This window comes from Marmota marmota, unplaced genomic scaffold, assembly GCF_001458135.2.
Source record: "Marmota marmota marmota unplaced genomic scaffold, marMar, whole genome shotgun sequence".
Classification (NCBI taxonomy): Eukaryota; Metazoa; Chordata; class Mammalia; order Rodentia; family Sciuridae; genus Marmota; species Marmota marmota.
The window spans coordinates 23,872,507-23,886,451 of record NW_025999932.1 but is presented as its reverse complement, the minus strand read 5'-3'; the positions used below and the strand labels follow the sequence as shown (position 1 = coordinate 23,886,451).

General features: G+C 37.6%; 1 protein-coding gene across 1 annotated transcript in view; it reads left to right on the top strand.

The window, feature by feature from the left end:
* The window catches only part of Flt1 (fms related receptor tyrosine kinase 1), a 201,730-nt gene that overhangs the window by 137,391 nt on the left and 50,394 nt on the right, over window positions 1-13,945 (top strand). The window contains exon 16 of the mRNA XM_048800762.1: window positions 7,609-7,740. Within this exon, the coding sequence (XP_048656719.1) occupies window positions 7,609-7,740 (132 nt within the window). The remainder of the gene's footprint in view (window positions 1-7,608; window positions 7,741-13,945) is intronic.

The following is a 13,945-nucleotide window of genomic DNA, read 5'->3' as shown; positions in this document are numbered from 1 at the left end:
TATCATTAAATATACCTTGGAAGTCCTTTGACACCAATACACATTGTTTTAATGGTATGTATTCCTAAAATTTACTTAGCTATTTAGAAAATATATTTTCTTGATTTTAACCTCTTTGCATTGCATAAGTATTTCTCTGTCTTATAATGGTCATTAGAAATACTATTAATAAAGTCAGTACAATTTTAAATATCATGCACAAAAAAGCCACTGTAGGTGAGTGGTTATATTTTGCAGTATAGACAAATCCATCCTTATAGATATGGTATGGCAAATCTGAACATACCGTAAGAATTTATTGAGTCAGAAGTATATGCACACACACCTCTCTCTGTGTGTTTTACAATTTATAGATGTGGTTGATAGTCAAGATTTTATTGTCAATGACTTTCACCTTAAAGTATAATAAGAAAAAATAAATTATTTACAAAGTCCCTTGAAAATACTAAAAGAGTTGGACATATTAAAAATTTAGACCACAACCCATGGATAAATGTGTAGTCCAATGTGTTCACAAACTGATCCACAATACCACTAGCAACTAACACAATATGTCAGTTAAGTACTTACACTGAGTCTTCTCATCAGAATACCTTATTGGTATTCAAGAAAAACAACCCTCTGTAAAGTATTATCTCTTTGAGGCTAATGAAACCTGTGAAATCACCAGAGGTTGCATTTCTAAGCTCTAGGAACTGGGGGCATTTTGAACCTTAAGATGTCAAAATTAACTGACATACAATTTGACAAATTCTAAGAAAACAGAAACACTGCGAGTCATCAGTAAATACTCCTACTTAAGGCGTAAGACTCAATGCCTAGCATAGCTTCATAATTTTAAGCAAAGATCACAAAACTTACTCTCATCCTCCAACCCCTATACTTGATTTTCTACTGTCTGGATTCATTTGGTTGTTTCCTTAGTTAATGAAGGTTAGCTAGACACTGAAGATTACATAAGAAGGCTTCTCCAAGAGTACACTGTGGAGCAGGCAGATAAGAAAGTCAGCAATTTGATTATAAAATGATAAGTGCCAGAGTAGGGGCATATACAAAGTAATATAAGAGTAACAGAAAAGGGGTCCAAGAAAACCAAAAGATGCTTTCCAAAGTAGCTAAACCTTAAATATTAAAGGACAAGTAACTTGACCCTTAACAGGATATAAAGTCACTGAGGCTTATCATGAACTGCAAATTGATCAGCATGATCATATCAAGGATCCATTTAGAGAGATAATAGGCACTGAGGCTTGGAAGACAGGCAGAGGCCAGATGATGAAGGTCCTTAACAAAAATATAAAAGCTTGTCCCTATGTACATTCTCTAAATCAAAGTTGTATCTAATCTATCTGGCATCAATATTTTATTGACTCAGTAAATTTAAATAAGTGAATTTGGTTAATATTTCATTTAAAAATCATGAGCTTTAACATAAAAAAAATTCATATTTTTGTCTTCTCTTTAAAAATCAGAAGACATGCCTAGACTCAAATTCCCATCTGGCAGGAGCTAAGATGAGGTTTCCACTTTCAGATGGAAGATAGGCCCTCTATGCTCCATAGGCAACCCCTCCCATCCCCACAGACCCATGATTTCATTCCCAACTCATTTATGTTATATAGCTGATCCCTGAAGGCATCTACATTTGCAAGTCTTGCTCTATGCCCTGCTGATCCAATCAGATACAGCTTCTTAGAGTAAAGAGAAATAAATACTGAGTTTGCACAGGAATTATTATGATTTTAGTGGTTGAAGAAATCTGTATTCACCCTCTGAAGCCATGGAAATACATAAACAAGCACATGGAAATGACTTAAGCAAACTCTCTAGAAGCAGCCAGGCATACAATTCACCACCTCAGCAAGACAAAGTAAAGATCATGTTTATAAGTGAGTTCTACCTGTTACTTCTAATGACTCACACCCAACTAAAAAAGAAAATTCAGACAGAGAAATCCCTCAAAGAACCCAATACCATTCTGCATAACAACAAAACTTACAACATATCTCAAAAAAATGTAACTTAAAAAATCATTAAACTGGGCTGGGGATGTGGCTCAAGCGGTAGCACGCTCGACTTGGCATGTGTGCGGCCCGGGTTCGATTCTCAGCACCACATACGAACGGAGATGTTGTGTCCGCCGAAAACTAAAAAGTAAAATATATAAAAAAAAAAAAAAATCATTAAACTATTAAATGACATAAAAGACCTAAATAACTCAAAATCCTTGCTATTCCTAGATAGGAATATTTGTTATTGGGTGGAACCATATTGCCATTTTGGGGGGTCAAAATACTGGCAATGTCACATGCTTCAACCTACAAGTAAATGTGACAATTTTCCCCAAATTATTAATAAATTCAGTACAATTTCAAACAACATCCCAACACTGCTTTTTATAGAATTTGATAAGGTAAACCTGAAATATTAAAAAATAAAGAGCCAAGAAAAATCAGCCCATTTTGAAAAATACATCAGACTATACCAGATATCAATATGTATTATCAAGTAATCATAAACTATGTGGTACAGGTATAGATAAACAGGTCATTGAACAAATAGGGAACCTAGAAACAAAACCACTAGTATATGGAGATGTGGTATCTGATGAAGCTGGTACCAAAACTCCATAGGAAAAGAAGAGGGGCTGGGGATGTGGCTCAAGCGGTAGCGCACTCGCCTGGCATGCGTGCGGCCCGGGTTCAATCCTCGGCACCACATAAAAACAAAATAAATATATTGTGTCCACCTAAAACTAAAAAATAAATATTAAAAAAATATAGTTAGATATTTTATAGTGTATTTTTTAAAAGTTTTTTTGGTTGTAGATGAACATAATATCTTTATTTTTTTTTTAAATGTGGTACTGAGGATTGAACCCAGTGCCTCACATGTACAAGGGACGTGCTCTACCACTGAGCTACAGCCCCAGCCCTTATAGTGTATTTTGTGTTTTGATGTTGTGTCCGCCGAAAACTAAAAAATAAATATTAAAAAACTCCCTCTCTCTCTCTCTCTCTCTCTCTCTCTCTCTCCTCTCCTCTTCTCTCTCTCTCTCTCTCTCTAAAAAAAAAATAAAATGTTCCACCTAACCAGTAATCAAGGAAATGTACATTAAAACCACAGAAACATACCATTTCTCGCTCATCATTTTGCCATTACTTAAAAAGTATAATACCAAGTATTGATAAGTATACGGGGAATGGCAAGCTCTTGCTTATTGGTGGTTCAGATATAAACTGATTCATTTTGAAAGACAATTGGTAATAATTGAAAATGGGTATGCCCTATGAACCAGCACAACGTACACAATACTGTGTGAGATGTTCATTGCAGCCTTCTTTGTAAAAAAATAAAATACAATCTACAACTATCCCACAGGAAAGGAGTGGATTTTTAAAACCTGTGGCCTTTTTATACAATGGAATATTACATATTAATTTTAAAAAATGAACTCTATCTACATGTATCAACAAGGATAAAAATTAAAACACTGATGAATAGAAAAAACACAAGTTGTAAAAGGATGCATACTGTATGCATCCATTTAGAATTTTTAAACACAAAATAGTATTATATATTGTACATAAATACTATTCATGAAAAGTATAAAAACATGCATGAGAATGATATGTACCAATTTCAATACAATGATACCTTCTGGAAAGAAGGTAAAGGAAAAGATAAAAGTATAAATTTGGGCTGGGGATATAGCTCAGTTAGTAGAGTATTTGCCTAGCATGTACAGGGCCCTGGGTTCAATCCCCAGCACCACCAAAAAAAGAAAAAAAAAAAAGTATAAATTTTATTTTATGTGAGGGAAGTAAGGGGCCTAAATAAAATATGGAAAATGTTGACATCTGATAGTCTTAATGATGGGTGCATGGGTTGCAATATCTCTATACCTTTTAAGTTTTGAAAGTAATTACTACACAAGAATTAAAATTAAGTCATAAATAGAATCCTTATTAAAAAAAATTCACTCTTCAATGGAACAGAGCCTCTATCATAAGGATTATTTCATTCAAAGCAAGGATCAATAGGTTAAGGCAATATAGAAATTAGAAACAACTGTGAAATTATGTGTGGGCAGAAGATAATAAGAATAGTTATTGTTCATTGGTGTGAAAGAGAATTAAAAAGAGTAGGGAGTGAGGAAGGGCCTGACGAGGTAGAGTTCTAGGTGGCCCATATGATGGTGACGCATCAGTGTTTTTGTGCCATTAGTTAAGAGCATAATGTGAAGGCAAATCATAAGGAAAAGCTTTGCTCTCGATTCTGAACATCCTCCCACCCTAGCTCCTCTCCTCAATGTGATGCAAAGAGGAATCTGTGCCAGACACAATATTAGCTCATTAGCATCCCATTACTGCCTTATCACCTTCCATAATTACAAATCTACTTGGGTAAAATCCAAATCCCTTGACTTTATTTTCATGTTGTTAGCTTTAAATTTGGATTTGAGCAAGAGAAAAAGGACTGATGTTTCAGATCTCCTGCAAAGGAGATGATGGTAGGTAGCAAGATAGCTGCTATCATAAATGCCCAATGACCCCCATCATGTATTCTCAAGCCATACTTTTATTTTCTATTATTGCCACTTACACAATACCCTACACTTTTCAAAGCTTCAAATTTTTCACTTAAACTATTTCAAATGATCCTCATAATAATGCCATGAAATAGGCAGAGCAGGTATTGTTCTCATTTTATAGATGGGGAAAACAGCTCCAAAGAATGTCAATGACTTAGCCAGAGCTATAGTGAAGAGCTCTCATTTTTTCCTATTATCTGGGCTTAAAAACATTCAAAACATCTTGGGTTCACCTCTTTTTATTCCTGTATCCAATAAAGAATCTGTTCCTGCAGGTTGTTTCTACCAAGTGTCTATTTCCATTTCTTCCTCTCCACTTCATTTCCCAACATCCACGTTGGGGCCTCATCATTCCCTGAGTGAATTACAACTGGTGAACCAGACTTCCAGATGCCACTCTTTCCTCATTCCAATCCATCCTGCATTCTCCTTCTAGACTAAACTTCCCTAAACATCACTTCCATTATGTCATTTCCCTTCCATTATGTCAGTCCCTTCTTGACTCCTTCTTCTTTTAACCGAGAATCAAAAGGACTCCCCAACCAAGATTTTAAAGCTCTCCTTAAAACTCACCTTTTCCAGTCACTACTCAAAGTAGGTGCTTTGGAAATAGAAATGGTTAACATACATTTGAGAGAATATTCGGAGAATGCAAATTTTTACAAAATCATTTTTACGTATCAAATCAGCCAAGTTTTGTGTTTTTTATTTTTTCATATAATACTGCTCAATATTGGCAGAATGATAAAACAGTCTCTTACCCAATGCTGGTAGAAGTGCTGACTTGTATAATCTTTTTGGAAGACAATTTGATTATGTGCATTATGTTTTTGACCTACAATTCTGTATCCTAAGGAAATAATTACAAATAGCAACAACAAAAACAACAACAACAAAAACCTTATACCTATGGATGTTAATTGTACTGTTATTTAAAATTATGAAAATTATACATACATGTAATTAATGCTACTCATCTATCATGTCTTTTACTGGACAAATTCAATAGCCATCATATTTTCCATCTCATCCCCATACAGACTTTTACATGCTTCCAGTGGCTTTTCACTGCACTTAGAATGAAATCCTAAGTCTTTACCATGGCCTACAGGGTCATGAAGGATCTGGGCTCTGCCTAGTTCTTGTTTTCATCTCTTCTTTATTTTTCCCCCTCTTCAGAGGTGGAAACCAGGCCTTGCACATGCTAGGCAAGTGATCTGCATGTGAGCTACATCCCCCATCCTAGTTTTTCATCTCTTCTGCTGCCTTACTTTGTGCTAGCTACAGTGGTCTTTTTCACATTTCGCAAACAAACTCTATCCTGCCTCAGGGACTATAAATTTGCTGCTCCCTGTGCCTAAAAAACCATTTTCCAACTTTTCGGATGGCTCGTTCCTTCCTATCTTGCAGGTCTCTACTCAAACATCACCTTCTTCGAGAGTCTTCTCTGAACACCCAATATAAAATAGCCTTCCCTGCAGCTCAGGTTGGAGCTCAGTGGTAGAGTATGTGTTTAGCATGCATGATATCCTGGGTTCCATCCCCATAACTAAAAATAAATAAATAAAATGAAATAGCCTCCTCACCCTTCTTATCCCATGATCCTCTTTATTTGGTTTATTTTCTTCATATACTTTGTTGCTACCTGAAATTACATTATTTATTTGTAATTCTCCAAAACTAGAATTTAAGCCCTTTGTAGGCAAGAATTTTTATTTGCCTGTTTATTATAGGTCTAGTTCATAGTAGGAGCTCAAAAATATTTGTTTTAAGAATGAACAAAAGAAGTGCACTTAAAAATACTAAAGGAACAACATCTGAGAGGAGGTAAAATTATAGCCGCTTGATCTTTTTACTTTTTAATTTTCTTTTACATTTTTATGCTTTTAAACATTTCTCAAAATTTATACTTTGAGTCTATCTTTTGTAATCAAATAGAAACTAGTTAACAAAATATAGCCTATACTCTGGTCAAACCCATTTTATTACTAATCAAGAACATGCCCTCAGTGCATATTCATTTCAACATCATGCCTTTTCTCAGGCCTTCTTTTCTTCCTTCACCTCGGCCCAAGGTCCACCTCCTCCATGCAGCCTTTCCTAATTACTTCCATTCTTTTTGATCTCCCTCCCTTTCTCAGCCCTTGCATTTGATTGTATATGTTGTGCTACATTTACTCATACTCATTCATTAAATACTTTCTGTATATTTTCTGTGTCTTGAAGCCTTTCAGGTGCCTGTGCATTCCTAGTATTCCTTCCATCACACCGTGCTCTGTGGTACTTAATACTTGCTTTTACCATATGACATGTTGTGCCATTCATTTTTACATTTATTAAGAAGAAACTGCTTTCATTTTTACCTTAAGGTTGAGGAAACTAAAACTTTAGGAAGGTTAAGTAACTTGCCTGAAGTGAAAAAGGCTATAGTGGTAAGGCATGGATTCAAACCCAGCCCAAACTCTTTGCCACTATGCTATGCAACCTCACCAGGCTACATGACAAATGAAACATGATTTCCTTTGACCCATAGGCCACAAATGTGCTTTCAATTAAATGCATGATATTGGACAAGTTACTTGACCTTAGGGAATCTCAGTTTCATCATGTGTGAAAAAGACAATACCACTTTGCCGGGTGTTATGAATGTCAAGGTATGTTGAATTGCATGGGGCTTAGAAAAAGCCCCATGCTGGGAGTGAATGTAGTTGTTAGTATTAAATATGCTATTTTTGATACCTACATCTTTAACGTAGGGAATGGCAGCTCCCCCTCACTTCTGCCTACCCCGTGGGACATCCACATCTCCATAGCTGGGATCACAACTTTCCTTGGTGAGGAAAGTGCTAGCAGAAAGCCTGGACAGCAGGAGAACAAATAAGCAGGGCTGCCACTGGTTAATCAGAGCTCAGATTTCCTCCTCCAAACTCAAATGGATAGGAAGACACTTGAGTTGAAGAAGTTGTTTTGTTTGTCATTCAGGTCCACTAATCTAAACATCTCTCACTCCTCAGGACTTATTTTAGGACCGGGAAACAGCACACTGTTTATTGAAAGAGTCACAGAGGAGGATGAAGGTGTCTATCAGTGCAAAGCCACCAACCAGAAGGGTGCCACGGAAAGCTCAGCATACCTCACCGTGCAAGGTAAACAGTGCATAGGAAAGCAACAAGACACTGTTCAGACACCTATTTCCCTGTTTGTTTAACTTCCCACCTCCCAGTCCCCTGCTGCCTGGCGCAATCTGTTCCTTCCCTGATCTCCTTCTCCTGCCTCCTGCCCCTCCGGGAAGGTACTGTCTGTTTCTGTCTGGTGAGGCACAAGGCAAAGCCCAAGATGGCCAGGCTAAGCACATACAATCTAAACCATCCCAGCAGGGGAAGTAGTTCCTGGAAGAAAAGAACTCCCACTGCTGACAGCATGGTTACAATGACCCACAGAGAATGGCCTGAGTGGCCCACACCTGTGAGAAAGAACCCAAGAAGGGAGGGAGGGAGAGAGGAACCCACACTCTTCAAACTGCTCTTTTTTTTTTTTCCTTTTCAGATTCCCAGAAATTAGACATGTGCTTCTTGTCCCAATGTTTTCCTAAGCTGGTTTTTAACATGAATAGGCACAAAATATTATCAGGGAGAAGCAATACATAATAAACAGACCACATTTAAGAAAAATATTCCAGTGCTTCCTTTTTCTGGGCCTCAGAAAGTTTGTTGAGTGGCAAAACACAAAAAGGCCAAATTTTGCCCTTGCTTTGGCCATCTGGCTTCCATTTAGAAAACAACTTAGACCTCAGTTTCAATTCTCCAATGCTTAGAATCATCCAAAAACATAAAATTTACAGCATCATAAAATATCAAATTGGTACCTCTCAGATGTAAATATCAATGGCATTTTGAGGTCTGATATGAAAAGATGGAACTTGCTCAGAAGCCTGTTTCCAAATGCTCACTAGTGTACTTCAGAACATGCAAGTACTTCTGGAAGAGGGATTAAGAAGAAAGCAATGAACTTCAGTTCTTTTACCCTGGAAATGTAACAATGCTTAGCGAACATAACTCTGAGAATTCACACTCTCCATTCTTTTCTAGGAGATGTTTTAGAGTCTCCTAAAACTGAAGTACCACAAATTTATATTTTCAGGAAAAGTGAGAGGGTAGCATTCCCCCAAAGACTTCCAATAATGTCCCTACTTGCCTCCCAAATGATTCAAAACATTTTTTTCAACTGTTCTGCTCACACACAGAGGAAATGTGCATCTCGCTTGAATACTTCCTTCTTCAAATGGTTGCTCCTATCTTTTAAGAAGGACTTCCAATGTGACCTTAGGAGTGGTTACCTCAGGCCATGGAGAGCAGAGAGCAGGAAGGCCCCCTATTATCAGATCAAATGCTATTTTTCCCCATGTCTTCACAAGAACCCCATCAGATACACAGAACAGTTACTATCAACCTCCAAAGGGATAGGAAATGACTAACCTAAATCACAGTCAGGCAATCCCAGACCTGAAATGGAACTAGACTTTTTTCTTGGACTGGATTTAACCTACCACATGGCAGCCCTGCCTTGCTATTTCTGTCTTCCCAGCTTCTCTTCCAGGGAAAAAGGGTCAGCAATGACTGGACAGCTAATGACTTGGGAGAAGCTCCGGCACGAAGCAGAGTTGTTTATGCAAGTTAATAGGCCTCCCCTTTTCTGCTGATCTGGTTTTCGGAAACCACTTCACTTAAAACTGTGCTTTATTAGATCTACCCATCAAGCAAGACCACTACTCCTCCTTTTGCCATAAGGTTATTCTTTCATTGTTCAAGGCCAGATCAGTGCCACTAAGGAGACCCCCAGACTGGATTAGAGCCAGCACTGTGGCCACAGTGAGCCTGCTTCACCATAGATGCCAAGTGTGGCCTTTGTTCTTCATGTTCATCACACAGCCTAGAATGTCTTCTGTCCAGGCTCCATTCCAATTCCAGCCAAATTCTTCTTATCCTCCAAGGCCACTTTCAATACTTTCTACCTGTCCTTCAGGATGAATAGCAGAGTCACATCCTCATTCTCTTCTCTGCTCTCCCACATCATGGTTCTAGGCATTCACAGTACTTATTTATATTTGATTATTATTTCAGCCTTGATCAATGCTTCTCTTCCTACTGAATTGTAAGCTTATAAAGGCAGGAACTGTCTGACATTTCCTTGTATTCCATATCCATGCCCAGTGTTCAGCAGGAACCATATTTATTTAATATCTGTGTGTGCAGGTATTGTGCCAGACAACAAACAGTACAGTGAGCCCTCCAGATTCACAGGCCATGAATTCCCAGATTCAACCAACTGGTATAAAAAAATATTCAGAACAACAACAACAACAAAAAAAACCTGCATCTGTCCTGAACATGAACATTTTTTCTTGACATTATTCCATAAACAATATAGTATAACAACTATTATACAGAGCATTTACATTGTATTAGGCATTATAAGTCATCTAGTGATGATTTAAAGTATACAGGAGAATGTGTGTAGGTTCTATGTTAATACTACACACCATTTCATTTAAGGAATTTGAGAAGCCCGGGGATAAAACTGTTTTGGATACCGGGATGGCAGTACTTAACCCTATTAAATCTTACAAAATCCAAAGAAGTGCACAGTGTTATTCTCAACCTATGGATGGGAAGATGGAGACTCACAGAAGGCAAACTGCCCCAAATCACAAATATATGGTGAGGCTGAAACTTAAGTCCATGTTGGTATTAACCTCAGGATGTTTCTACCTTTCCCCACTCTTCTTATTCTGAGAAGGAAGTTGTCAGCAAGGTCTTATAAAATTAAGCATTTGCCATCTTTCAGTTATTCTGTTGTTTTGGTTTCTTCTCTAAGTGCTTCTTAATTCCTTACACTGATTCCTTTCTCCTCTAACATTATGCTTTTCTGAAAAGTCAGACAACATAAAGAATACTACATCACTGAGAATTTCTAAAAGACTGTAGAAGCCTCTTGAGGAAAGCAGAGAGAGTTTTCACTGAAACTGTACATGTTGGCTGCCATTATAGATGTTCTGACCCCTATCATCTCTTGACTTCATCTCTCACCTCCCAATCCACCTTCCTACTTCTCTCAACCTCCAACAGTCCAGCCCCCAATACAGAGTGGTCCTTTTCAACAAGCTACCTTCAAGCCTGGGATCTCACAGTGGCTCCCAACTGCCCAATGCCCTCCTCCAGGTACACACAGCCCTCTCTTGGCTCCTTCTCCAGCCTCATCTCTCACTCTTCCCCACCCACCTCCAACACTCCCTAAACATCTGGGAGTCCCTAAACACACTCAGACTCCTCATGGCCTCTCTGCCTTTCCCCATCTTTTTCCTGTCGTCTGAACAACCTCCCCAATTGTTCTGCCCCTGGACAATCCCACTACTCATTCTTAGAGATCCACACTTGCTCTGGTATATTCTCAATTGACCTCCTACTTCACCATCATTTTTTCCCTCTGTGCTCCCATAGCACTTGATAGGTTCCTTGAAGGCAAAGCTTGCCACTATTTATTATTCATTTTTTTTTATTCTAGAGTACTCAATAAACATTTGTTGGATTTACTCTATTTAGAAAACCACTATTTTATGTCAGAAAAAGGAAATACATCAACATACTGGTTTAGGGCAACAGAGAGAAGCCACATTCAATAATCTGTTAACTCAACAACTTACTTATCTGCTCAGAACTATGTAGAATATGGAAGTGTGAGCCTCCCTAACCTTGGTATACTCTGAAAACCCAGTTAAAGTAAGGTCAAGGTGCACATGAACCATGTCAACAAACATTTTGAGCTCTCCCAAGAACAAAGAAGAAACACCAAATGGTATAAAAACATACTACACAATGCCACTAGGAAGGGCTAAAGGCTTTCATAGAGACTAAGAAGGATATGAAGTATGAATTAATACTGTGTCCTCTAGAATGGTAAGGTCGAAGAGGTTGAAATTGAGATGACAGCAAGTTATGCAACAACTTTGGATATCCCTCTTGACAATAACAAAGCCTAAATAATCCTAGCTAGTCCCTACTGGCTAGTCCATTGCATTTTGTATGAAACTGATACTTCCGTCTCCCAACCTCTTCTCTGTTATGTGGCATAGAATGTGGCCTTATCCTCTGAGCTCTTGTTTGTAATGTTTTCTCCTGCTTTCAGAACAATATCTGTATCCAACCTCTTTGCTTAAAAATTATGGTTAGCTGAGAAAACAGATGACCTGATCTGCAATCATGAAAACACTTAGGTTCATTTATAAAGGAAACATAAATAAATGGAGCCATTTATATGAATAAGATAATTTCTGAATAATGCAAAAAAACATTTTTTTAGGATATTTAACCTAGAAAAGAGATAACATGGGAACAACATGTCTGTTTTCTTCAAATACTTACAGAGCTTTCTGACACAGGCATTTAACTCATTATTTGACACATCAAGAAAAATAACTAGAACCAAGGAAAGGAAATGGTAGTAAAGTTTCCAGGACACAGGTTTCAGATCCATATAAGGATATAGTTTGGAACAGGAAGAATTTTTGGAAGTTGATACTACGTGGATCTTAGGAAATCCTGACTGTATGAGTCAGGTGCAGCACCTTGAATAGAAGTACTTTAGGCTCCTTGAAAAAATTTAGGTTCATCATGGGATGTGGTTTCAAAACAGTTGACTATAATTATCTGCTCAGTAATTTTACAAATGAAATTGGATTCTTACTCTAAATCATTACTCATATCACCCTGGTGACTGTAAAACATTACCTAGATTTAGACTTGATTTCCTGTTAGATGCACATGGACCCTTCAGACTGACCTATCTTGTCAAATTGAGTTTAGGAAACGAAACCAGGCATACAAGTTGTGTCTGTGGCTATGTTTAACAGATTGAAAGAGGTTCAGGAATTAGCCAGGAAGGAAACTGTCTGCTCTTTTTATTTCCTTTGAAAAAGGATTCCTATACTCATAGATAAAACAATGTGTTATTTTTGCATCTGAAAAGGATGAATGGACGGTGGAGTCAAAGTAGCTTCTTTAAATAATCACAGGTCTTGTTTGGTTTGGACCTAGCCTAAGCACAAGTGGAGTTTTCAAAAGGGAAGTCCAATATTAAGACCAACAACAGAACTGTTCACAACCAAAACCATTTCTGAAATTAACATAGCACTCAACAGCCCACAGAATTCTATGAGACTGTTACAATGAAAGTGTAACACATTTTCATTATTATTGCAATGAATATATACAAAAACTTTCTTATAGCAAATTTAAGCCTTACTATATTTCAACAGCATTTATAATTAGGAGAAAAACAACTTAAAGAACAAAAAAAAAGTTTTTTGAAAATGATTAACGGGTTCAAAAATGACAGAAAACACAAAAAGACTTCCTTGGGATCTTGCATTCTAAATACCTGGCACAGCATATAGGTGTGATTTGCAAAGTTCATGCCACAATAATTGCATATTAACATTTGAGAAAGGACTAGAGGAGTTATATACTATGTGCTCTAATAAAATTCCAAGATCAAGAATAGAAAAAGCTCAAAATCAAATTGTCTTGGGTCTGCAGCCACTACAATTTTATCACCTTTGGTCAGCTTTCAGTTCATCTTTGGCCCTCTTTTGGTCCCTACCTTCATTCCCCTCTCCCTGAATCCTGCCCCCTATTCTCTCCCCTGGTTATCCTGGCACTGAGGAAGGATGTAATAAACTAATCCACATGACCATGTTGGGGACTAATGTTGTTTCTCTCATGGGTGTTATAATTTCAAAGGAATTCCCAAGGAGAGAAAAGTGCTCAAATAGACGAACTAATTCCACATAGGAGGACTTGGGGCAGGGATACACAGGACTTTTTACTTCAACTCTAACATAAGGCTGGCCTTGGTTATGAATTCAAAATGGTGACAGAATTTAGTTAGGGTGATTTGAGATCTTTGTAGGCAGTTCTTAAGGCAAAATAATTTTAAAAAATCCACTTTAATTCCTCCTGTGGAAACTAGGATGGTGTAAAACTGCACAGGGCATCACAGAATTGAGCGTTAGGCTTAGTTAGCAAACTTGGGGTTGGCCAGGTGAAGGACTGGTCCTAGTAATTATACCTTATGCTTATTAAATATGCAATGCACTGTTTTAAGCAAGTGTGTACACATTACTTAATTTTTTGCAATCCTAAAAGAAAATACAGTTCTCTGAAAGTAAGAATCTAGGCACAAAAAGGTTTAATGATTCATCAATATCAGGGCTAGGAAATGGTACTGAGTTTGATCCCCTGTACCCCCCCGCCCCACACCCAACCAACAACAACAAGCATACAGCAAGCATAAGTC